Genomic DNA, 21,842 nt, shown 5'->3' on the forward strand with positions numbered 1-21,842 from the left:
TTTTTAAAAAAACAGTTGAAATTTTGAAAAGATAAGAATGGCTTTTTGGTAGGCTGATTTTTTCAATTTGGTTTCAGCAATGTTGCAAGTCATGAAAAAGACAACAACGAAGATAAAAATATTTATCGAAAATATGAGAACACTCATATTTCATTTTCTTCATATTCTTGTTCTGAATCAAATTTCAAGATCCAACTTTAACCATATCTGAATTTTTTGTTGATGCTTCAAAAATAATCGCGATTGATTCATTAACTATTGTTGTATTTTCTTGAATTTATTTGGGTGAAAAATTTTTGAAAAATCGCTTTTTTTTTGTCTGATCAATCCCACAAATTATCGAATTTTTATTCTCAATCACCGTAATCAGTTTTCAAGTTTTTTATTATTCATTTTGTGTCTCATAACACCATATTTTAATGAATATCAACAGAAAGAAACTTTTTTGATTTCATTTGTCATACAATGAACAACGAAAAATTTTTGAAAAAAAGCTAAATCATATGAACAAATTAACCTTGATTTTACTTTTTTCGTATCTCTATCTAAAGAATTACTGTTTTGATTTCACAGAACAATGTGTAATTTTACAAATTTCTTTTCAATTTTTGACAAATATGATGTCAATATGCTTTATCGAAAAAATAAGCTTCACTATTTTTTATTTCATATAATTTTCCTTATCTTTTTTCAAAAGAGTGCAATATTATCTGCAAAAGAAATTTTTTGCGAATGAATGGAGAATATTGAATGCATATATGATAACTTAAGAAATAACTTTTTTTTAAAAAAAGGATCTTTGACGAAAAAAGGTTTATTGGAACAATTCAAACATTGTGAGTTAACAGTTGGGTCAACTTTTTAATGGGACTTTTTCCTTAATTGGCACTTTTTTTGTTTTTGCTTGCAAAATGCAGAGAAATGAGAAGTAGTTTTCAGCATTTTTAAAATCCTTTTTAACAAGTTTAATTCTATTTATTTGCAGTTTGTTTTTATATTTTAACTTATTACACATCGAGAAATTTCGTTTATTTGTTAAATTTAATAGTACTTTTTCTAGCCAACTGGGAATCGCTCAAGAAATTGGGGACATGTTTAATATTGCATTTGCTTCGAACTATTAATCTTTAAAATCTTTTTTTTCACAAACATTTTTTTTCTTGTTTTTTTCGCATTTCAAATTTTCACCAACATGCTGACATAAAACTGTTTATTTCTTTATCAATATAATGAAATGAAAAAAATAAAAATATGATATGCAGAACTTACACTTTTATAATGAAATGAAGTAAAAATAAAACATTGTTTTTTTCTATTTGTATCTTACTTAACTTCGTTACAAAAGTTTGATCGAAGATCAAAAACAGTTGGCACCATTTGTCCGTTAGAGACAAATAGAAAAAAACAATGTTTTATTTTTACAACATTTCATTATAAAAGTGTAAGTTCTGCATATCATATTTTTATTTTTTTCATTTCATTATATTGATAAAGAAATAAACAGTTTTATGTCAGCATGTTGGTGAAAATTTGAAATGCGAAAAAAACAAGAAAAAAAATGTTTGTGAAAAAAAAGATTTTAAAGATTAATAGTTCGAAGCAAATGCAATATAAAACATGTCCCCAATTTCTTGAGCGATTCCCAGTTGGCTAGAAAAAGTACTATTAAATTTAACAAATAAACGAAATTTCTCGATGTGTAATAAGTTAAAATATAAAAACAAACTGCAAATAAATAGAATTAAACTTGTTAAAAAGGATTTTAAAAATGCTGAAAACTACTTCTCATTTCTCTGCATTTTGCAAGCAAAAACAAAAAAAGTGCCAATTAAGGAAAAAGTCCCATTAAAAAGTTGGCCCTAGTAAAAAAATATGAAAGAAAATCTTTTAATTTTCTTTGCAACGATATTATTTCTGACAATGTTCTTGCTTCCATACAAGCTCCTTCTTTTTTATTGAAACAATTAGATTTTTATCATCATAATGAAATATATGTGCTTCACATAAATTGTTCTTCATCGGCGTTTATTCCTTCATCTGCATCTTCTCAACTTTAATCATCTCCAACAACACATCGTTCCACTCTCATTGAACATCCATGAATGGAAGAGGACCAAATGATGAGCTGCCTCGTGAGCATCTGTGCAGATGAGGTGTGCATCTCTGGCTGAATGTTCTTTTTCCTTTCTCCTTCTGAAACAGCAACAGTGATCCTTTCCTTGCTCCTTTATTTCCCTTTCTGTGTATCATCTCTGCTTCCTCTTTGTATGGCCACCAGCCCCTCCACTTCATCCCCCTTCCTCTTCGCAACTCCGCCCTGCTCTGCCTCAGCCCACTTTTCAGCACGCTCATCAGATCCAACCGCGTTCTTGTCTGCCTCGCTTCGACTGCTGCATAAACAGGCATCTTATGCATCTTTCACGCAAATTGCCAGTTAACCTCGCATTTGATTCGCACATAGCGGCAAGGCATATCCAGTTCATCGCTCAAATCATCAAAGTCAGAATTAGCTGCATCATTCAGCATGCAGTCCAATTTCCGCTCTCTTGTCAAAGATGGCGTTTGGTTTTCTTTCGCCTCTTGTTGTGCCTCGCTGGCCATTTTGTTCTCCTTCTGGTTGGTCGGCGTGCCTGTCTCAAGGTGTGGTTGTAGTATTCCTTGGATGCTGCTAAACAGATTTTTGACTTTTTCCTCTATCTTCTTCGACATTTTCTCCATTTTCCTGCATTCCCGCTCTTCTTTCTCTTTCTTCTTCTGTATTTCCTTCATTTTAAAAAGTCGAAACAGTTTTCTCTCTGATCATCAGATTCCAAAGAGTCAAACGTGATCTTCGCTTCTTCATCGTCCACCTTCCCTTTCTTATTCTGAAACTCATCTTGCATCGCCTTTGTCACTTCTTTGTTCAAATCCTTCATCCCCATCACACCAAACATCACCCCTCCTCCTTCTCCAACAACAGGTGACAACGATATCGTTAGTGCACGTTAAGCACCAATCCCCATCTCCATCTCTTAACTGTGCACAATCAACGCTCTCCTTCCAACTCCTCTCCATCCTCCGTCCATTCGCTTCCTTCGTGAAAATTGCATCGTTCCAAAGGTGCCTCTTCCCAATGAATATTGTTTTGGTTGTGAAGAAGGTCTGGCGTTGGAGAGGAAGTTGTTGTTATGTTCTGTTAATGCTGTTTTTGCTGTGATTGCGATGAAAAAGGCTCTGGTTTTGGCTCATCGGAATGTGTTTCGTCTTTTTTCCGTTTTGAATTGTCACTTTGGTGTTCGCATTCTTTTCTGTTTCCGCTTGATTATCTTTCTTTTGATGTCTTTCAACACTTTCTTGAGCTTCGTTGTTTTCATTTCCTTTCTTTTTTATCGAAACACTTTGTTTTGTTTCAGTATCATTTGCATCATCCTCATATGCTCCTTCTTTTTCATACACATCGTTCTCCAAACTATCAGTTGATTCGTCATCTGATAGAATTCCCCCAACATTCACCACATTCTCATGGCTCATCAGCTTCAGAATATTCTCATCATCTGCGTTGTCCTCTTCATACAACCAGGCATCCCCTGAGCTTATTCCCCACCAGTCGTCGTTGTGAAACTCTTCTTATCTTCTTCGGAGCGCTGTCAGAATCTCCCACAGCTTCTTCTCGAATATTGTCTTCTTCGTCTTCATCAATTCCCGTCAAGTTGCAAACTTTTGCTTTCTTCTTATTCTTCTTATTTTTATTTTTGGATTTTGATAAATGTTTTATTTTCTTTCCTTTTGAAACAACTGATTTGGGATTATTCATTGAATCCTCCAAAATCACTTCTTCGTTTTCATCGTTGTTTGAATCATCATTTTCTTCTTCCTCCTCCTCATCTTTCGTGTTATCTTCATCGCCTTCAACTTCTTCCCTGTTTCCATTTTCATTCAAAGAATTCGTTGCTTCTTTCTCTTCTTTTCCATCTTCTTTGCTATCTCCGTCACTTTTTGCAGCATTTTCATTTATTTCTGGTCTTTTTATCGACTCATCAATCGGAGTTGGATAAAGCAGCAGGTTTGATTTGTCCATCAAAAGCACTTCATTCACAACAGAATCACGTTGAACCTCAAGCGCTTGGAAATATCGCTTAATCAAACACTGTTTTTCTCTCTGTTTGTGTCTCTTCGCTCTTCACTTTTCTTCATCACTGATGATGGAGCTGTCGGAAAAGCATTCACTATCTTTATTTTTCTTCAGTTCATTCATAGAAGATCTTCATCCCAGTGCCAAATTCACTATTTCTTCTGCTTTGATTATATTTTCATTTTCTCCATCACTGCTAACTTCGTCGTTTGCATGCTTCATGCCTTCCTCATCTTTATCAGTTCTCTTATTCTTCTTTCCTCTCTTCTCTCGTTCCTTGCTTCTCTCTCTCTCTTTTTTTCGCTCTCTCTCTTTCTCTCTTCCTCTTCTCCAAATTCTCCGAATACCGCTCCACCATCCGAAACTCTGCAAACAGCGGCAGCGCCTCAAACACATCGGGAGAGAGAATAAAATATTGCCTTTTCCTTCTTCTTCCGAACTGCTGCCTCATCCTCCTCATCTTCTGCTCTTCGCCTGTCAGAAATCTGTTTCTTGAAGAGCGAAGAAACGGAGGAAGAGAAAGAGGAAGAAGAAGAAGAAGAAGAAGAAGAAGAAGAAGAAGAAGAAGAAGAAGAAGAAGAAGAAGAAGAAGAAGAAGAAGAAGAAGAAGAAGAAGAACGTGTGGCACCAGAAACAGCAGCCACTTGTGCGCAGCTGCTGAGATAGTTTTTGTGGAGGAGAGGATGCATTGTTTTAATGTGGAGCGCCATGGAAATCTCAGAACGACGGGGTGGTTTGGGGTGCAGAGAGAGATCTGTCACTACAAGAGAAGAGTGGAAAAAGATGAGGAAGAGGATAAGGAAGAATATGAAGAGGAATATAATGAAGATGATGAAGTCATTAATGATTTAAATGAATGTGTTGAAGGAGAAGAAAGGGAGAAGGTTCGATGTTCTTTTGGAGAAATAGAGAAAAGAAAAGAAGAGAAAGGGATGAGAACGGACGTTTGACTTTTGATGAAGCAAAATTACATTTACACTCAGATTCACAAACAGAGTCTAAAAATGAGTTTGCGGCAAATGGAGCATTCTTACCGAGAAAGATGTTTCGTATGTCGATCAGCAAGATGCTAAATGCATAACTGTTCAAGTTCTTCCACTGGAATGAAATGATTGGTATATTTTTTGCTTTGTATTGAGTGTTTGAAGACTAACGGAATTCGCAGTGAACGAATGCACAAGATCTTTATGTTATTCCGCTTGAAGAGATTTTGGATTTTCATAAAATTCCGTGTCTTCTGTGGGGGAAAATATCTCTTGGTTGTCTTGGGTATATTCCTCCTTTAATGCTAACTTATTTCTTTCGCTTCGAACGCAAGCCCATATCACATGTTCTTTCATTGCAACTGCAGACCATCATTGATTCGATGGTTTATTGCAATGAATAATATGACTCTTCGTTCATTGTAACTTTTTCAGGCTCCTGTGTATGTGCCTGTTCTTCTTTCTCTTCCATGAAGCAGAATAACGGAGATTCTTCAAGCAATCTCAATAAAGGCTTTAAAAAAATAAATAAATACATGGCAAAATTTTTTTGAAAAGTTCCTCGACTTTAATTTTGTCCCAAAAAAGATCACATGTGATCAAAAAGAGTTGATCATTCCGTCCCCATTATTGTTTTATTGGTTTTATATATTGTTATTTTCTGAGCTTATTATTGAAAAGCATTTCAAAAATCTGATGATAACATACAGAACGTTAAAAATTTAATAAAAATCGCTTTTGTTTGTTGCTTCTTTCGAGCTATTTGAATCAAATGAATTGCATGTACTTATTTCTGCATTTTCATTTCATCTATTCGAATATTCATTAAAAATTCATGGATATTATCCAAGTTTTTATTGTTTTCTTTTGCTGAAAGACAATTAATATTATCTTTGAATGAATTCAAGAATTTTTTTTAGAAATTTTTTAACAGGAAAGATTTATCAAAACAAAACTCGTTGCGTTAGAATAATATTCAAAAAGGAGGTGACACTAAGCAATTATTAATATAATTTTGGAAAATTGTGGAATGATACAATTTTTTTTCAAAATTAATCTCCATTTGCAACAAACTCAAAAATGTTATCTCTTCAAATATTAATATTTAAACAGTTTGTATCAAACAAGTTTCTTTCATCTCAGAATGTACCTTTTCCTTCTCCATTTTTGTTTATACAGATGCATTATATAAAGATGTTCTGCTTCAATCTTTTCAAATTGAATAAAGAAAGCAGGCTTTTTCGGCTGTTCATCCATTTTGATGCAAATGTGAATGCTGTTAGTGCTTCTGGTTGAAATTCTGGCTGACGTGATGGGATATGTCTCATCAAGCTTCTTGTGAACGTAGAAGCATAGCAGTCGTCTCTTCGTTCAGCGCCTTCGTCTTCTTCGTCTTCAACAGGAGCAGCACGTCGATCAACTGCTCCATTTCGGAAGCGAAGAAGCAAAGATAAGAAGGCGGTGGGAAATTTGTTGTCATCGTCGGAACATGCAATCAATTTCTTCGGATGCCATTGTGGTGGTGGCGTTTTTAACTTCAACAGCATCGATGGAAAAAACGATATGCGGCTTCGAATATGATGTCGGAGGCGGCTGGGGAGAATGTGCAGCACATGCCGCTGTCGTTGCAGTTGCTGCGGGGATATGTTGTAACGCGGTGAGCTGTGCAGTATGGGGGTGTTGTGTGTGCATACGATGTGGCGCTTTCGGCGATGCTTTCGGTTCCGCTGGTGGCTCCGCTTCCGTCGCTTGCAGCGTCGGTGGGCACGAAGTCGGGGAGCAAGCGGATTTTTGAAGAGGCAGACGCGAATGCGTTAACGTCGATCTTCGATCTGTTTGACCCGTCGCTACTGCCATCTGCGATAGCGCGGCTGGAGTCGCGATCGCCGCAGTCGAGGCGTGTGGTGGTGAAGCTGGACGACGAAGTGATGGGGCGAGGGGTTGCAGTGTGTGAAGTGGGAGAGATTGTGGAGAAAGGGTTGGATGCTGCGGGGCTGAGGATGGAAGATGTGGTTCTGTCTCCAGCAGCGATTGCGCTGGCTGTGCTGGAGGAGCGAGAAGAGGCAGAGGAAGGAGAAAAGGGAGACAAAGAGGGAGAAGAAAAGGGAGAAGAAAAGGGAGAAGAAGATGGAGGGAGAGAGGAAGGTGATGTGAATGAAGTGAAAGGTGGGTATCCGACAGCGCACAGAGAGTTTGTGGAGAGAATCAAAGAGAACCAGGGGAAGCTGGAAGAAGCAATGGCGCAGATGGTTGTGGAGGCGCTTGGGCTGAGTGGGCTGAGGTTTGTGAAGGCAGATGTGGTGGCAGACAAGAAGCATCAATTGGAGCTGAAGTGTGCAGTTCTTCTCCATCTGATGGCATCCAACAGGAGAACAGGAGAGCAGTTGAAGAAGCAGCAGATGGATCTTTGGGAATAACTTCAGATGGAAGAGGAGGAAGTTTGAGGAACAGGTGGAAATATAAGTTGATCATTTGACAATAATTGAGGAAAAAGATAAATCCGATGAAGTGATAAGTGGGAAAAAGTCGTTCGATTTATGCGGAGTGATAAGAAGAAGAGGAGGAAGAGGGAGGAAGAGGGAGGGAAAATTGAGTGCAGATAGAAGAGCGGAGTGCATTGGTTGTTCTATCTGGTTGAGGGCCGATGAGTAGTGCATTGAACCAAAAAGGCAATCAGCGAATGATGCGTGTGCGCATTGCAGATGAGCAGACTTTGGACGTGCTGGGTGAGCTGAACATGCCACTGCCTTGAAGCTGTGCAAAGATGCAGACGAAATGGTGGAGATCCAGTTGAGAAACAATGTCGAAGAGAAATTTAATTTTATAGCCGTGTGAGATCCTCATGCATCATAGGACTAAGAGTGAAGCAGGGATGAAACAGGCGATTGTGGAAGATTTGGCGGTTATGTTTTTCGTTCTTGTTGAATGGTTCGATCAAAAGCAGAGAAGAACGAGTTTGAAAGTGGTATCATCATCAGTCAGGATGAGTTGATCCGCCTTGCGAATGTGCATTCTTTGATGAAGCAGCGACTACTGTGCTGTGGACTTTCAGCGTCGTTTGATATTGCACATGGATGATTCAGTGAAGGTGAAGTTTTCAACGGAGAAGGGAATTGAAGCTTCACGGCAGAGCAGAGAAGGAGCTGGAGCAGGTGAAGCGAAGGAGATTCTGAGCAATTGTTCGGAGACACTATCAGTGCATGCCTTTGAGTGTGTGTTTGATGGGGCGTCTGATGCGGATTAACAGCTGATATGGGTCGGTAAGTGAATAGGGGCATAGGCGCAGAAGGCGGGGAAGCGTGTTCATTCAACACGTCAGACAAGAGGCTCGGTACAGAAAAGGAGTTTATTCAGAGAAGACAGTCGAATGCTGTATAAACAATAGGGGAATGCAGCTATGATGCTTAGTACGCCATTTCTAACCGACCACGCTTTCTCAGCGATGTTCCGATGGATGCTCCCATAGCATTGAAGATGGAAGCAGAGAATCTGCATTACAATTTTGTTTCTTCTTCTTCGTCGTCATCGTCAATTTCTTTTTTTTTTTTTTTTAGTGTCTATTCCTTCTTCTCATCATCCTCTTCATCTCAAATATCTCATCTGTCACATTCCTCTTCTTCTCTCTCTTCATCAGCCACAGCACATGCATCTCTGGAAGCACCTGCTTTGAACAATATATCAAATGCGTGTGTTCTGAGGAGTTGCCCGTCGATGTGCTTGTTTTATTGGCTTTGCGGTTTTTGCGCAGCTCCATCAACCGCCTCATCTCCTGATGCGAAGAAGAAGAGCACTTGTGTGACGAATGGGACGAAGGCATCGGAGGTGGCACATCGTCAAGAAGAGTGGTGGATTTGAACAGACGAAGAGGCGAATAGAAGAAGCGCTTCTGCGACGAGGTGTGTGAAGATAAAGAGTATGTTCCAATGAGAAGCGGTGGGGCATCAGCAGTGGAGAAGGAAAGAGGAGCAGACAGAGCTGATGAAAGAGATGAGGAGGAAGTGGTGGAGATGATAACAGACGAAGTGACTGCAGCTGGCAAGTCTGATGAGGTTGTTGGTGCTGCAACAGCAGCAGATTGTTGGAAGCTTCCTGGATGAATCAAATGAAAAGGATGCGAGGTGGAGCTCGCATGTGCGAGTAACTGCTGCGATGTGGCTGAGGACGCGCAGGTGTGGAGAGAGTTCGTGTTCGAAGAGGAAGACAATGATTGAGATTGAGACTGAGACTGAGACTGAGATGAAGGCTGAGGTTGTCGGGTGAGTGCAGGGCCAGGCGAGGTGGATGTGGACATCTGCCGGATGGGCTGAGAGAAGGAAAGAAGAGCAGAGAAAGAGGAGGAAGCGAGAGATGCTGGAGAAGTCAGAGATGCCAAGGAAGAAGAAGCAAAGGAAGATAAAGGTGGAAGGGAAGAAGAAGAAGAAGACGACGACGACGACGACGAAGAAGAAGAAGAAGAAGTTGATGACCGTGGTGACGGCGATAAAGAAGAAAGCGAAATGCTACATTGGAATTTTTGAACTTTCAAGCAGGGCGAATGCTGAAGAAAAGAAGGAAAGATGGCTGCGATCCGTTGAGGAGATATCTCTGGATGAGATGAGTGTGTTGCAGGTGCTGATGGAACAGAGTGAAGTCGAACCGAAGAAGTGAAAGAAGAAGAAGAAGAAGAAGGAGAAGGAGAAGGAGAAGGAAAGAGAGGAAACAAGGGCTGGCGTTGAATGGCTTGGGGAAACGAATGAAGATGAAGCATATGGTTGTGAAGGAGTTTTTGAATGTTGTGATCAAAGAGTGGGGGGTGAATGAGGAAGAATGGAAGGCGAGAAAGTTTGTGGAGTGGGAGAAGATGCATGCGGTGCGGATTTATGCGTGTGATGTGGTGATGATGAACACTACAGCTTCGTTGATGTCGACAGAGGTGCTGATGCAAGCGACAGGATCGATCGCGCTGCAAAGTGGCAGTGCGAAAAGGAAATAAAGCATTGCACTGGGGTATGATGCCACTCTTTCGTTGTTTTGCACGTTACACTTCTTGCTGAGAAAAGTGTTTGTGCTATATCAAGTGCATTTGATGATTCGGTAGTCGAATGTGTGTTGCAGCAGGGAGTGAGGGCTCATGGTGGGGTGAAAACAGAAGGGAGGGTGCTGAAAGCAGCGTGGAGAGACAGGGGATATATGTTACAGGATGGGGAGAAAGAAGTGCTGCTTGAGTTTCTGGAGAAGAAGAATCTGTAAAGAGCAGAAGTGGACTTGTTGATGATTTTTTGGTAGTTAAAGGAGAAAAGCGTATCTGAAATTGTGGTTTGGATCCTGTTGGATGCATGGAAGATGGTGCTGTGGCGTCAATGCATGAGACAATAATGGTGAAATGGAGGCAAGTGTGTTGGAGTTTTGCCATCTGATCAATGTGCATATTTTAGTGTTTGGAATTGAAGAAGAGGAGGATGAGGATGAGGAAGAAGAAGAGATGATGATGAAGAGAGAATGAAAATGGAGCGAAGAAAAAGGGATGATGGAAGAGAGAAGATAAGTTTTGATAATTCTGTTTCAACACTTGCTGTTATCATCGATGAATTGGATGTTGCACTCGAATCAGAGACTGTCCTGCCACTTTTCTCATCATTTCCTTTGATTTCATGCTTCTGTTCAGTGAATTCAATTTCATCACTCATCGCAATCATTCCACTCACAGTCACTTTCTTTGGCCCTGTTTGACGTGTTAGTGTGTGCTTCATTGACAAACAAGGGAATTGAGAAATTCCACAACGAGAATGATTAGATGCCTCGACGTTGCTCACATGAATTTCTTCTGGGGCGGGAAGGAGATAGATGCACAGAGGGATTTCCAAAGTTGTATTTCCATTGTCATATCCTCGAACTTTGTCAAATGAATCCAAAGAGGCTGTCACGCATGTGATTTTTTGTGACTTCGCGGTCACTTCCAGATTTGGAGAAATGGCAAAGATATCACAGCCCCACTTGGCTGTGTTTGTGCCAAAAGAAGAGGATATGAGGAAATTTGGTTTTTCATTCAATAATCGAAGAAGGATTCCTCCCCACAGGCCATCTGTTGCTGAACAAAAGCATCCATCAAAATTACCACTTTTCACTTTCACTTCATTTTCACTTCCTGCGAATAGCGTCATCGATCCTCCATTCTCTGAATTCACACTTCAACATCCTGATATTGCTCTCGAATTCTGATCTTTATTTGTATTGTTATTGAAGAAACAAATGTTGGCTATCAACTGCGAACTTTTCAATAAAAAAAGCATGTTTGAATAATAAATTAAAAAATTATATTTATATGTTAAAATTGAATGGAAACCACTAAATTTATCTAATTTTCAAATGCATCGTATATGTGTGTTCTATCTTCGCATTTGTGTTAAGTACAGGCTCATAATGCAAATGAAAAATTCTATTTAAATGAAATTTTGAAATAACTTGAAAATAGAGTTTTTCGTAAAAAGAATCGAAACACACTTTGTCCATTTCATTTATGAACAATTGCAAAGTGGTTCAATTAAGTGATGCTCTTTTTCATTGAAAAATTGATAATAAAATTCTGATCAAATAAAATGATACATAATTTTTTATTAAAGAGTATTTCTTCTCGTAAATAAGTTTGTTATGAACCAACAAACATCACTGTACAAGTTTGATTTTTTCATGAGAATGATGGAAACGGAATGATAATAAATTAACTTCCATGGGTCAAATTTTTGATCTGATGTCTCTTTTCAAAAAAAATCACCCACATAAAAATAAAAATTAAAAAAAACCTTTCGGATGCATTGCTTTTTGAATACAACAAAAGCATCAAAACAGCTGAAAAAGCAATTTTCTGTCTTTCGTGCACTATCTGCATCGTTCCATCCTTCCAATTTTTCAACGCTAATGTAAACTCTTATTTGGAAGAGCGTCTGTTTCTCCGAGTAACATTCAACAATCGCATGTCCATTTTTTCCTGTTCCAGTTACCTTAAATTATCTTGAGAGATGGTTGTCCAAATGCATCCATTGATGATTAAATGAACGAGTTCCATTTTTTGACTTCGAATGATTGAATACCTTTGACAAGAAAAAAGATAATTTAGTAGTTTTGCGTGAAATGAAATTCAAGGCATGGTAATTAATTGGTAAGCTTTTGCTCTTTCCTGATAATAAAAAATTGTCTGATGAGAAAACAGCAAAATTCATAAAGTGAAATCTCTCAGCACTGAATTTGCTACCATATGAAGAAAAAACGAAACAGGAACGACGACTGTTCTTTATGAGAAATAAACTCAAGATTTCAATCCATGTCGTTTCGTCTTGAAAATAAAAAAAGAAAATCGAATATTGGTGAGAAACGCAAAGATCCTTTGTGACATTCAGTTTCCTGTTGTCAGCATTAATGGTAGAGAACAATGGATAATTTCCATTCGATTAAATTCCACTTCAGAATTGTGCAACACGAAAAAAATGCAATAATCTCTGAAAATATTTTTGGATTCCATAATTTTACTCCTGATAAAATGATTTGATTGGATATGTAATAATAAAAACGATTTGTTAGTTATTGCTCAAATTCAAGACATCAAAAGCTGGAGATATAAAGACATTGTGTTGATACGAATTCAAGCACCATCACACTCATTATTCAACGTGGAATTTCAGAAACGAATTTAGCTTCAATTGCATTGATTTTATGAGTATTTTTTATCAAAGAAAATGAATACAAGTGGTTGAAAGACTGATTTATTATGATCAAAAAAAAATATTTATTTCTTAAACTCTCAAAAGTGGTATTTCAAGAAATATTTTATTTTTGATAAAAAAATATATTCAAAGAGATGTTCCTCACAAAATTTGGACTTCATTAGCTATAATGTGTGATATTTTTTGATCTTTGGTGATTTTTCAATAATTTTCTCCCATTTGGTTTCTTCAGTTATTGAATTTTAATACAGTCAAAGCCAGATACAAATACATGGGAAATAATTTTTGAAAACATATATTATTTCAGGGTGTGCATTATATTCTGAAACACAGATATCTGCAAAAGAATAAACAAAAAGCGTTGCAAGAATAAAAATTTTTGTGCATCAAATGCATGTTATCGGAGAAACACAGAGAACATTTTGATTTTTATTAAAAAAATTTGATTGATTTCTAGGTATTTGCGACAAGTTGTTAGATTCGAAAATTTTGATTGAAAAATTATGAATTCAAAAAGAATCACCCACATCGAATATATTAAATTAGAACTATAATTTCATTTTTCTGGTCAAGAACATTTTTTGCTTTTTTTCATTCATTTTGAATCGTACACAATCACTGGACAATAAACAAAAAATTGCTGTTTTTAATAGTGATGTGTTGTTATTGGGAAAATTCAACTTTTTGATCAGAAATCTTATTGTTTCAATTATTTTTAATAAAAAAATACGTATAAACATATTGAAACATTTTTATTCAATGATGAAAATATCATTAACTTTTGAAAAACTAGTATTAAAAAAAAATGTGATAAAAATAATAAAGTGAATGGAAATTTGTTATTTTTTGAAATTCACAAATACAGATTACGCAAAAAAATTCAGAACAACACAAAGAATCTTGGACAAAATATAATATTCAAAAACTGTAAAAAATGTAATCCTGAGAAAATTTCTCGAAACGTTTCTTATCTATTCTGACTCTTTTGGCACACTTGACTTCCATCACTATTTTATTTGCATCCAGTAATAAATCGTTATTGAAATTTCGAAAAAACAAAAAATATATTTTTCCCTATTCCCTTGGTAAAAAATCCGGTTGTTTTTGAGAAACCTGGTTATTTGATATTTCAAAAGTTGAGTAATTCTTTTTATAAAGTCGCTAATGCTTAATTTTCAAATAAATAAAAAATTCCATAATTTTCTCAAAATTTTGTGAACATACATCAAACTTCACTAATATGGAATCTGTTTTATTGATAATGCTATTTCATGAATTCTTAAGAAGATTCATGAGTGGAAACAGAAATTTGAGCAAAATGTTAAATTTTTAATTTATTTGCATATTAAACAGTAGCGACTTTTCAAAAAGAATAACACATTTTCTTAAAATTAAATCACGATCAGATGCTGTCACAGAGCGGCGTTCATACTGGTTGTGATAACACGATGAAATAGTTTTGCATTTATGAAAAAAACAATGATATGAACCAAAATTTTTCTGATATCTTATAATTGTTTGTTTCATATTCTTTTAAAAAAATGATGCAATAATAAATAAAAAATGGATCATTGTCTTTGAAAAGTCGCAAAAGTTAGATATTTGGGTTTAGAATTATTTCATCCTATTTGATCATTATTGCAATATATCCATCAAACTTTGTCTCTGTTTAAATAAGAAAATTCAAACGTGTTTGATGTGAGAATATGTGCATGAAAGAGAAATTTGACGGATATTATTGAGTAAAATGATAAAATTTGATTCAATTTTGTTTTTCACTCAGATATTTAACATTTGCGACTTTTGTGAAGAATGACCCATATTGAGAAAATGATGAGAAAATTCTGTATCGAACATTATTTGCTAAACAAAAAAATTATTTTCTATTCATCGTTAAGGTTGCACAGAACTAAATTCAATAATGAATGAAATAAATTGTTATGAAAATAATATTTTAATTTCAAAACTTCTTAATAGAGTCAAATAATTAAAAATTTTTAATATTTTTATTCGTAAAGAATTGGAAAAGATTGGATTTTTTTTTTTACTCTGTAATTCATAACACAATCTTAACAATTTGATATAAATGGACAGATTTGTTTTCTGAAAAAATCAAATGAAATAAAGAACAATTTAAACTGACAGTTAATGATTGATTGAAAAAAATGCTGACAAATATTTTTTATAATAAATTTTTTTTCGACAAGTTTTTTTTTTTTTTTTTTTTTTTTTTTTTTTGAATAATTTGACAACACAATCAACTTAGACGATTCATATCCAAAAATTTAAAAGAAAGCACTTCCGATATTAATTTAGCTTAAACTTTTAGGCTTTCAAAATATGCTTTGTCAATTATAAGAAATGAATACTGTTTGAAATGAAATAATTACGAATTAAAATATGGGGCAAGCTGATAATTTATATTTGCATTTTCCCGCATCCATATCTTTGGTGAGGTTCAATTTAACATGAAAGTCGCATTCAATATTATTGCATTGCTATTACTTGTTGTTAACTGCTTTAATGAAGAATGGATTGCAGAAAGGCAAATCCAACAAAAATGGATCGGGGAGATACATAAAGGAAAGATCAACATTGCAGATGGAAATGCCAATAACAAACATAATGTAGACAATTCATTGGCGAAAGTTATAAAACAAGCTGGCAATCGCATCTGCTGTATTCAAACAAGTCTAAATATCGTCAACGCCTCCTTGTGTGTGACCCATCTCAACATCATCCCTCTCAGCGGTTGTCCATTCCTCACTGCCCAACACCACTCATCTGCCACCATCTGTTCCTCCACTTGCCAAGTCAACCCAGCAACAAAATCTCCACTTTTCCTCTCTGCCCATGCCTCCCTCGCCCTCACAAACTTCTCCCTCACCACCCACCAACCTGCCATCCTCTCCTTCCCCCTCTTCTCCACCCCAAACAATCTCCTCCCAGATACCCACTCCCCAATCCCTGCCTCCTTCTCCATCTCTCACTCCTCGTTCTCCTCGTTCATCTCCCTCGTCCAGCCCTTCCTTTTTTCTCCTTCTTCCCTCTCTTCCCCTTCCCCTTCCCCTTCCCCTTCTCCATCTCCATCCCTTTCCCCTTCTCCTTCCTCGTCCTCATCCTCATCCTCATCCTCTTCTTTTTCTTCGCCTTCCTCTTCCTCTTCCCCTTCCATTTCCTCTTCCCCTTCCCCTTCCCCTCTCCATATCCATCACCAATCCCATCCCCACCTCCAAATCCATCTCAATCTCCATCTCTCAAACACCATCTTCTCCAACATCTCATCTCCTCAATCCCCTCGATCTCTTCCATCCCTTCACTCACACTTACTCAATCCTTTCACCTCAACCACTTCTTCCTCTTCTCTCTATTCCACTTCCACCAACACCAACACCAATTTAATCCCCTCCTTCTCCCTTCACTCATCCCTCTCCATCCACTCATCCATCTTCCTCCACACCCACAACCCCATCGATGGAACCATTCTCCCAGACCTCAACAGCCCATCCACTTCTCTATCTGCCTTCAACACTTCTTTCCTCCACCAAACACGATCTTCAGCCAATACTGCTGTCGTGCATGTCGGATCTGAATCTCAAAGAGTGAAACTTGGAAGATTGGGTTCATTCGATCAAAACAGTCATCGCTTCGAATGGTGCGAATGGAATAATTCAAATGGTGACTCTTCACCTGGTGGAGCACTTTATGTTTATTGTACAAATGCCAACCTCACAATTACTTCTTGTTCGTTCAATAATTGTTCATGCACAGGTAATTATAATGGTGGAGCGTTATATTGTCAAGAATTGTTGAAAATTGACATCACAAAATCAAATTTCACAAGTTGTGAAGCAAAGCACGGAGGAGCAACTTGTATTGGTGGGTCACAATCAAATTCCGTTAATTCATTCTCAGAAAACAGAGTGGAAAATTGTAAAATAACAAGTGTCATTGGAACTGGTTGGTACTTTTGGCTCAACGAAATGACACCAACAGGTCAATTCCTGTTTTCCAAATGCAAGTGCATCTCAAATTCAGGTGGTGATTCTGCTGGTTCTTTAACATTTTATAATCCTCCACAAAATAAACCGAATCAATTTTTAGTCAGTGATTGCCAGTTTATAAACAATAAATTGACTGCCTCTTCCACATATGGCGGCGCTGCAATTTTCTTCTATTCAACTTATTCCTGGATGAATGGAATGAAATTCATCACATTCTGCTTTTTCGATGGCAACACAGCAACAAATGGAAGGGGAAATGATGTGTTCTTTTACGGAAGTGATATTTCCCAATCCCCATTCCAGCAATGTGGATCAACAACTCCAACAAATCGAGTGTGGAATCAAGGAACAGCTGACAATGCAGTGTACAACAGATGGCTCCCTCTCATAACAACATTCAAAATCGTATCAAATAATGGAACAAATACTGATCTCTGCGGAATTACACAACTCAGTCCATGCAAAACAATTGAGTTCGCTCTTGTTTGCATGACAGATACACAAGACGCTTCTCTCACCCTCCTCTCCTCAACATTTGTTCCAACCCAAACACTCACCTTCAGCGCTGTTGACACCATAATCACTGGAAATGGCACATCAGCCACCACCATCGCCTCCAGTGGCATTCCCCAACCACCAAACTCACATTCACAGTCATCACAGTCATCATCATCTCTTTCCTCATTTTCATCCTTGTCATCATCATCAACATCTTCTTCACCAGATCCATCTGCCACTTCTGCCCTCTTCCAACAGACCCAGGGCTCCCTCACAGTCTCTGCTCTCGCCATCGCCCACAACTCCACAAATACAATCACCCCCATCCTCTTCCACCTCTCCGATAACTCCCCTTCCCTCAACCTCAACACAACCACCATCACCGGAGCAACCTCCATAACAATAGAAACACCCCTCTTCTTCCTCACTGCTGGCTCCCTCGCCCTCAACCACACAGCAATCACACAACTCACCCTCAACAGCCAAAGCATCTTCCACCTCACCTCCCTCACAGCACCACTCACCCTCAACTCCTCCAACATCACCCACATCACCTCCACAGCCACTCCCACCAGCTGTGTCCTCTCCTCTGCCACCTCCCCTGCCCTCTCCCTCTCCCTCGCCAACTGCACCATTACCAGTATCAACTCAGAACAGTTGAGCCAACAGACTGCCACCAATGGCGGGTGCATCTCATTCGCCTCATCCACCTCTACCAATACGTTTTCAGTGAGTGATTCCACCTTCTCCAGCTGCTGCGTGAGCGAGGATGCCAGCAATGGTGGAAAAGGTGGAGGAATATATTTGGATTGCAGTTCAAATGAAGAAGCATTTCAGCTGTCATCGATATCGTTTTCTGGGTGCAGGGCAACTGTTGGGAAGAACATATTTGTGAAGAGCAGCAATCTGGTGAACAGTGTGAATACAGAGCGTTTTGCATTTGATTGCACAGATTACAAGGATGATGAGAATGCATTTGTTGGGGAAGATGGGAAATATGGAGAAATGGATCTTCGAGTGTTTCTTGTTTCTTTGAAGTGGATGGTTGTGTCTGTTTCGAAAGATGGGCATAACACATTGGGATGTGGAAGTGATGTGTTTCCTTGTTATTCGATTGAGCATGGACTAATGCATTTGACATCTGAATATGTGAGCCTGTTGTATGTTGACACTGAGAGTGTGATTGGGGAAGAGATAAGTCTGAAAGAGATGAATTTGAGTTCAAAGAGCAGAGGCTTGTGTGAAGTTGAAGTGAAATCAATGATTGAAAAAACAAAAGGGGAATTGATAACAACAACAGGAACAGTCTCATTGATGAGAGTGAACTTTGTGTTTGATGCAAATTTCATCTCTTCACATGAATCATTGATATCACCAGAAGGAGGAATTCTTGAAATTGTGAATTGTTCATTCGCTTCAAAACAATCAACGGAAGGAGTTAATGCAGAATTTGCAAATATTCAATTCCACATAATCAATATGGGAAAAGGAGAATTACAACTCGATGGATGCACAATGTCAAATCTCATTCTTCATGAATCTGCATTATCTCTTTCATCACCGCTTCCATCAGTGATTGATTCATTAACTGTTTGCAATTCAACAAAAAAATCCTCTCTGATAAACATTAATGAATGTGGTCAATTAACAATTAAAGATTTCTATACAGAAAATATCACAGTTGAAGGAAATGAAGAATCATTGATATCTTGCTTGACAATGAAAAAGACAATGCAATTGACAAATTGCACAATGGGTGGAGTCAGTTCAAAGGCCACAAAAGGAAAATTGATGAAATTGGAGAATTGTTTGGATGTGAAAATGGACAGTTGCATTTTTGATGGAAGTTTAAAGGAAAGAAATGAGAAGAATTTGAATGAAGGGGAAGAGATGTGCAGATGGGATGGATCTGTCGTGGATGTTGTGAAGAGTTCTGTGATGATGAAAGATACAACAATATCGAATTCACCAGAAGGTGGAATAACAATGAGTGGAGGAAATGTGATAATTGAGAAAGGAGAATTTTTGAATAACAATCCATCAATTGAAGGATATCCATCATTGAGAAGAAATATCATTTGTTCAGGTTCAGGAACATTGAATGTGATGAGTTTGAAAGGAGGAGATGGATTGAAGGATAATACTTCACTCTGGATGTTGAATGAAGGATGCAGTTTTGAAGGGATTGCTTTAGAAAGGGATTCATCATTCTTCATTCCTGTGTTGGAAAGTGCAGAAGCAAAAGAAACAACAGATAGATTGAAGCTGACATTTAAAGGGATGCTTCTTGTTCCATGCAATCTTTCATTCTCTGTTGTGAAGAGAAATAAAGAAAAGAAAGAGATTGAACAACATAATTTTGATTCAAATGGATTTTTGTCAGAAAGAGAAGTTGAAGGAAGTGTGGGAATAGATCTTATCAGCAGTTGTGGAGATGAAATTGAGGTGAGTGTGCACATTTTGTTTGGGAATGCAGAGTCTCCTTCCTCAACACAGCCATTTATTCTGAAAAATGCAAGTGAACCTCAATCAAAAGGTGATGAAAAACTTGTAGAAGGAGGAAAAGAAGGAAAATCATCATGGGCATCTGTTGTAATTGCGATATTTGCTGTGTTGTTTTTGATTGCTTTGATTGGATTTATTTTGTTTGTTATTCGATGGAAGAAAGCGAAGAACGAGAATAAAGATCTGAGAAAGATTGTGAATAATAACATCAAAAAGGATCCGAAGGCGTTTGAGATGGTGACGATGGAGATGTCACCAGAGGAACAGTGGAGGAGAGAAGAGAAGAAGAATGAAGAGAATGCAAAGAAGAGGGTGTATGAGAAAACAATGGAGCATTCAGAGTCATCAGAGTATCTGTTGAGTGAGAGTGGATCAACAGAATACATATTGGGGAAAGATTCAGACAAAATTCCTGAATGGGTACTTGAAAAGGAAGATGAAAAAGAAGAAGAGGAGGAAACAAGAAGGAGATCACCATCACCATCCATTTCATCCACAGATACAGAAACTACCTTTGTTCGAATGGAGGATCTGTGCCCCACGACCTCGTCAATGTCAAACTTAGTGGATGCAATGGCCTGTTCATCTCCACATGAGAAGCTGATTGTGGATTTGAGGGATTCTTTGTTCATGTTGCTTCATGGAAGAAATGAGAAGAAGGAGATGGAAATCGGGAGTCTTCAACAAAGAGAACAAACAGCTGCACAAATCCTGTTCTGGGTGGCAAATCTTTCGCTCCATTCCTTTGACGAGATGGAAAATCCTCTTTCATCCTTGGAAAATCTGAGTCCGCACATTGTGCTGTTCTCAGAACATATGGTGATCTGCATTGTGATGCATTCAGACTTATTGTCAGATGATGATTCAGACTCGTCATCCATCTCTTCATCAACAGTTGCGACATCTGCAAGTGATGATGATGATGATGATGATGATGAAGATGATGATGACTCTCTTCCTTCATCAGCGTTTGAGGATGATGAGAATAGTTTCAAAAAAGAGTGCCTGAGGTGGAAGGCGCCCGAGCTGCAGGTGAACAGGAAGAGGGAAGCGACGAAGGAGTCAGTGTCATTCTCGATTGGGATGATGCTGTGGGAGTGTGTGACACTGGAGATCCCGTTTGGAGAATATCCAGCAGAGGTGGCAGGGGAGAAGATTGGGATGTTTGAGATGCCGAACATGGCAGGTGCAGAGGGATCGTCGCTTTGGAGTGTTGTGAAGGGGTGTGTGGAGCAGGAGGCTTCGAGGAGGATGACTCTCGTGGAAGTGAAGCGGGAGCTGATTTCGCACTTCCCGAAGGATGCATTGGTGATGACGATGTCAGATGCAGTGGAGGTGGTGGAAACACGAAGAGAAGAGGGGGATGAAAGGGATGGGATGGATGAGAAGGAAGGAAAGAAAGTGAAGGAAGGGGAATGCAATTGAGAAAAAAATGAGATGAAAGGGGAAATGAACAAAACAAAGAGAAAAAGGTGCGAGAATGGTGAATGAATGAAAAAGTGTTTATTTTTCAGATTATGCACATGAAAGGGGATGGATAGTGAAGAAAATGTGAGGAATGAAAATGCACTGAAATGAAGAAAGAATGAATTTGAGAAATATGAAAATGAAAGATATCTTTTTATTGATTGCTTTTGCTTTCGCAATGTATTTTGTTTTACCCGTTTATTTGAAGCTTTTTCAGATTTTTGTGATTTTTGTGTGAATTTGATTTGTTGAGAATTTCACATCTAATTTTGTTTGAAAAGTGCTTCAATGGAGGTTGGATTGCATGTGATATTTGTAGTTATTCTTATTTTGTATGTATGCAGTGTGTATGCATATATATATGTTAATATGTACTTTATATGTATTTTTTATGTATTTATATGCAGCGATGTATTTGTGTGTGTCTTGTTTTTTTGTTTGAACGCTTCAGACACATTTGGTTCTTCTTTTTGTAAAATGAATAGAAAACAACAAATGAAAGATGTGAGAATCTTTTTTTTTTCATATGAAACGTACAGATAACTGAATGAGCAGAAGACACGAAAACTGAGCGAAA

General features: G+C 37.9%; 9 protein-coding genes across 9 annotated transcripts; 3 read left to right on the forward strand and 6 right to left on the reverse strand.

Moving 5' to 3' along the window:
• Positions 1–2,085: 2,085 nt before the first annotated feature.
• MONOS_10201 (uncharacterized protein) lies at positions 2,086–2,769 on the reverse strand (the record flags this gene model as incomplete). The annotated part of the gene is made up of 2 exons (XM_067862625.1): positions 2,086–2,406; positions 2,458–2,769. 2 exons carry the CDS (start codon positions 2,767–2,769, stop codon positions 2,086–2,088), a joined length of 633 nt encoding a protein of 210 aa, XP_067735026.1.
• Positions 2,770–3,547: 778 nt separating this feature from the next.
• On the reverse strand, positions 3,548–4,057 carry MONOS_10200 (uncharacterized protein; the record flags this gene model as incomplete). The annotated part of the gene is made up of 1 exon (XM_067862624.1): positions 3,548–4,057. One exon carries the CDS (start codon positions 4,055–4,057, stop codon positions 3,548–3,550), a length of 510 nt encoding a protein of 169 aa, XP_067735027.1.
• Positions 4,058–6,583: 2,526 nt separating this feature from the next.
• Positions 6,584–7,511, forward strand: MONOS_10199 (uncharacterized protein; the record flags this gene model as incomplete). Its single annotated transcript, XM_067862621.1, has 2 exons — positions 6,584–6,715; positions 6,765–7,511. The coding sequence occupies 2 exons, from the start codon at positions 6,584–6,586 to the stop codon at positions 7,509–7,511; spliced, it is 879 nt and encodes a 292-aa protein (XP_067735028.1).
• A 1,133-nt stretch (positions 7,512–8,644) lies between these two features.
• On the reverse strand, positions 8,645–9,841 carry MONOS_10198 (uncharacterized protein; the record flags this gene model as incomplete). The annotated part of the gene is made up of 1 exon (XM_067862620.1): positions 8,645–9,841. One exon carries the CDS (start codon positions 9,839–9,841, stop codon positions 8,645–8,647), a length of 1,197 nt encoding a protein of 398 aa, XP_067735029.1.
• Positions 9,842–10,323, forward strand: MONOS_16944 (uncharacterized protein; the record flags this gene model as incomplete). Its single annotated transcript, XM_067869820.1, has 2 exons — positions 9,842–10,049; positions 10,172–10,323. The coding sequence occupies 2 exons, from the start codon at positions 9,842–9,844 to the stop codon at positions 10,321–10,323; spliced, it is 360 nt and encodes a 119-aa protein (XP_067735030.1).
• A 167-nt stretch (positions 10,324–10,490) lies between these two features.
• MONOS_10197 (uncharacterized protein) lies at positions 10,491–11,234 on the reverse strand (the record flags this gene model as incomplete). The annotated part of the gene is made up of 1 exon (XM_067862619.1): positions 10,491–11,234. The coding sequence occupies one exon, from the start codon at positions 11,232–11,234 to the stop codon at positions 10,491–10,493; it is 744 nt and encodes a 247-aa protein (XP_067735031.1).
• Positions 11,235–15,474: 4,240 nt separating this feature from the next.
• Positions 15,475–15,966, reverse strand: MONOS_10196 (uncharacterized protein; the record flags this gene model as incomplete). The annotated part of the gene is made up of 2 exons (XM_067862618.1): positions 15,475–15,730; positions 15,782–15,966. 2 exons carry the CDS (start codon positions 15,964–15,966, stop codon positions 15,475–15,477), a joined length of 441 nt encoding a protein of 146 aa, XP_067735032.1.
• Positions 15,967–17,136: 1,170 nt separating this feature from the next.
• MONOS_10195 (uncharacterized protein) lies at positions 17,137–17,928 on the reverse strand (the record flags this gene model as incomplete). Its single annotated transcript, XM_067862617.1, has 1 exon — positions 17,137–17,928. One exon carries the CDS (start codon positions 17,926–17,928, stop codon positions 17,137–17,139), a length of 792 nt encoding a protein of 263 aa, XP_067735033.1.
• Positions 17,929–18,298: 370 nt separating this feature from the next.
• On the forward strand, positions 18,299–21,248 carry MONOS_10194 (uncharacterized protein; the record flags this gene model as incomplete). Its single annotated transcript, XM_067862616.1, has 1 exon — positions 18,299–21,248. One exon carries the CDS (start codon positions 18,299–18,301, stop codon positions 21,221–21,223), a length of 2,925 nt encoding a protein of 974 aa, XP_067735034.1. The 3' UTR covers positions 21,224–21,248.
• Positions 21,249–21,842: the final 594 nt, after the last annotated feature.

This window comes from Monocercomonoides exilis (assembly GCF_001643675.1).
Source record: "Monocercomonoides exilis strain PA203 chromosome Unknown scaffold3-2548433, whole genome shotgun sequence".
Classification (NCBI taxonomy): domain Eukaryota; phylum Preaxostyla; order Oxymonadida; family Polymastigidae; genus Monocercomonoides; species Monocercomonoides exilis.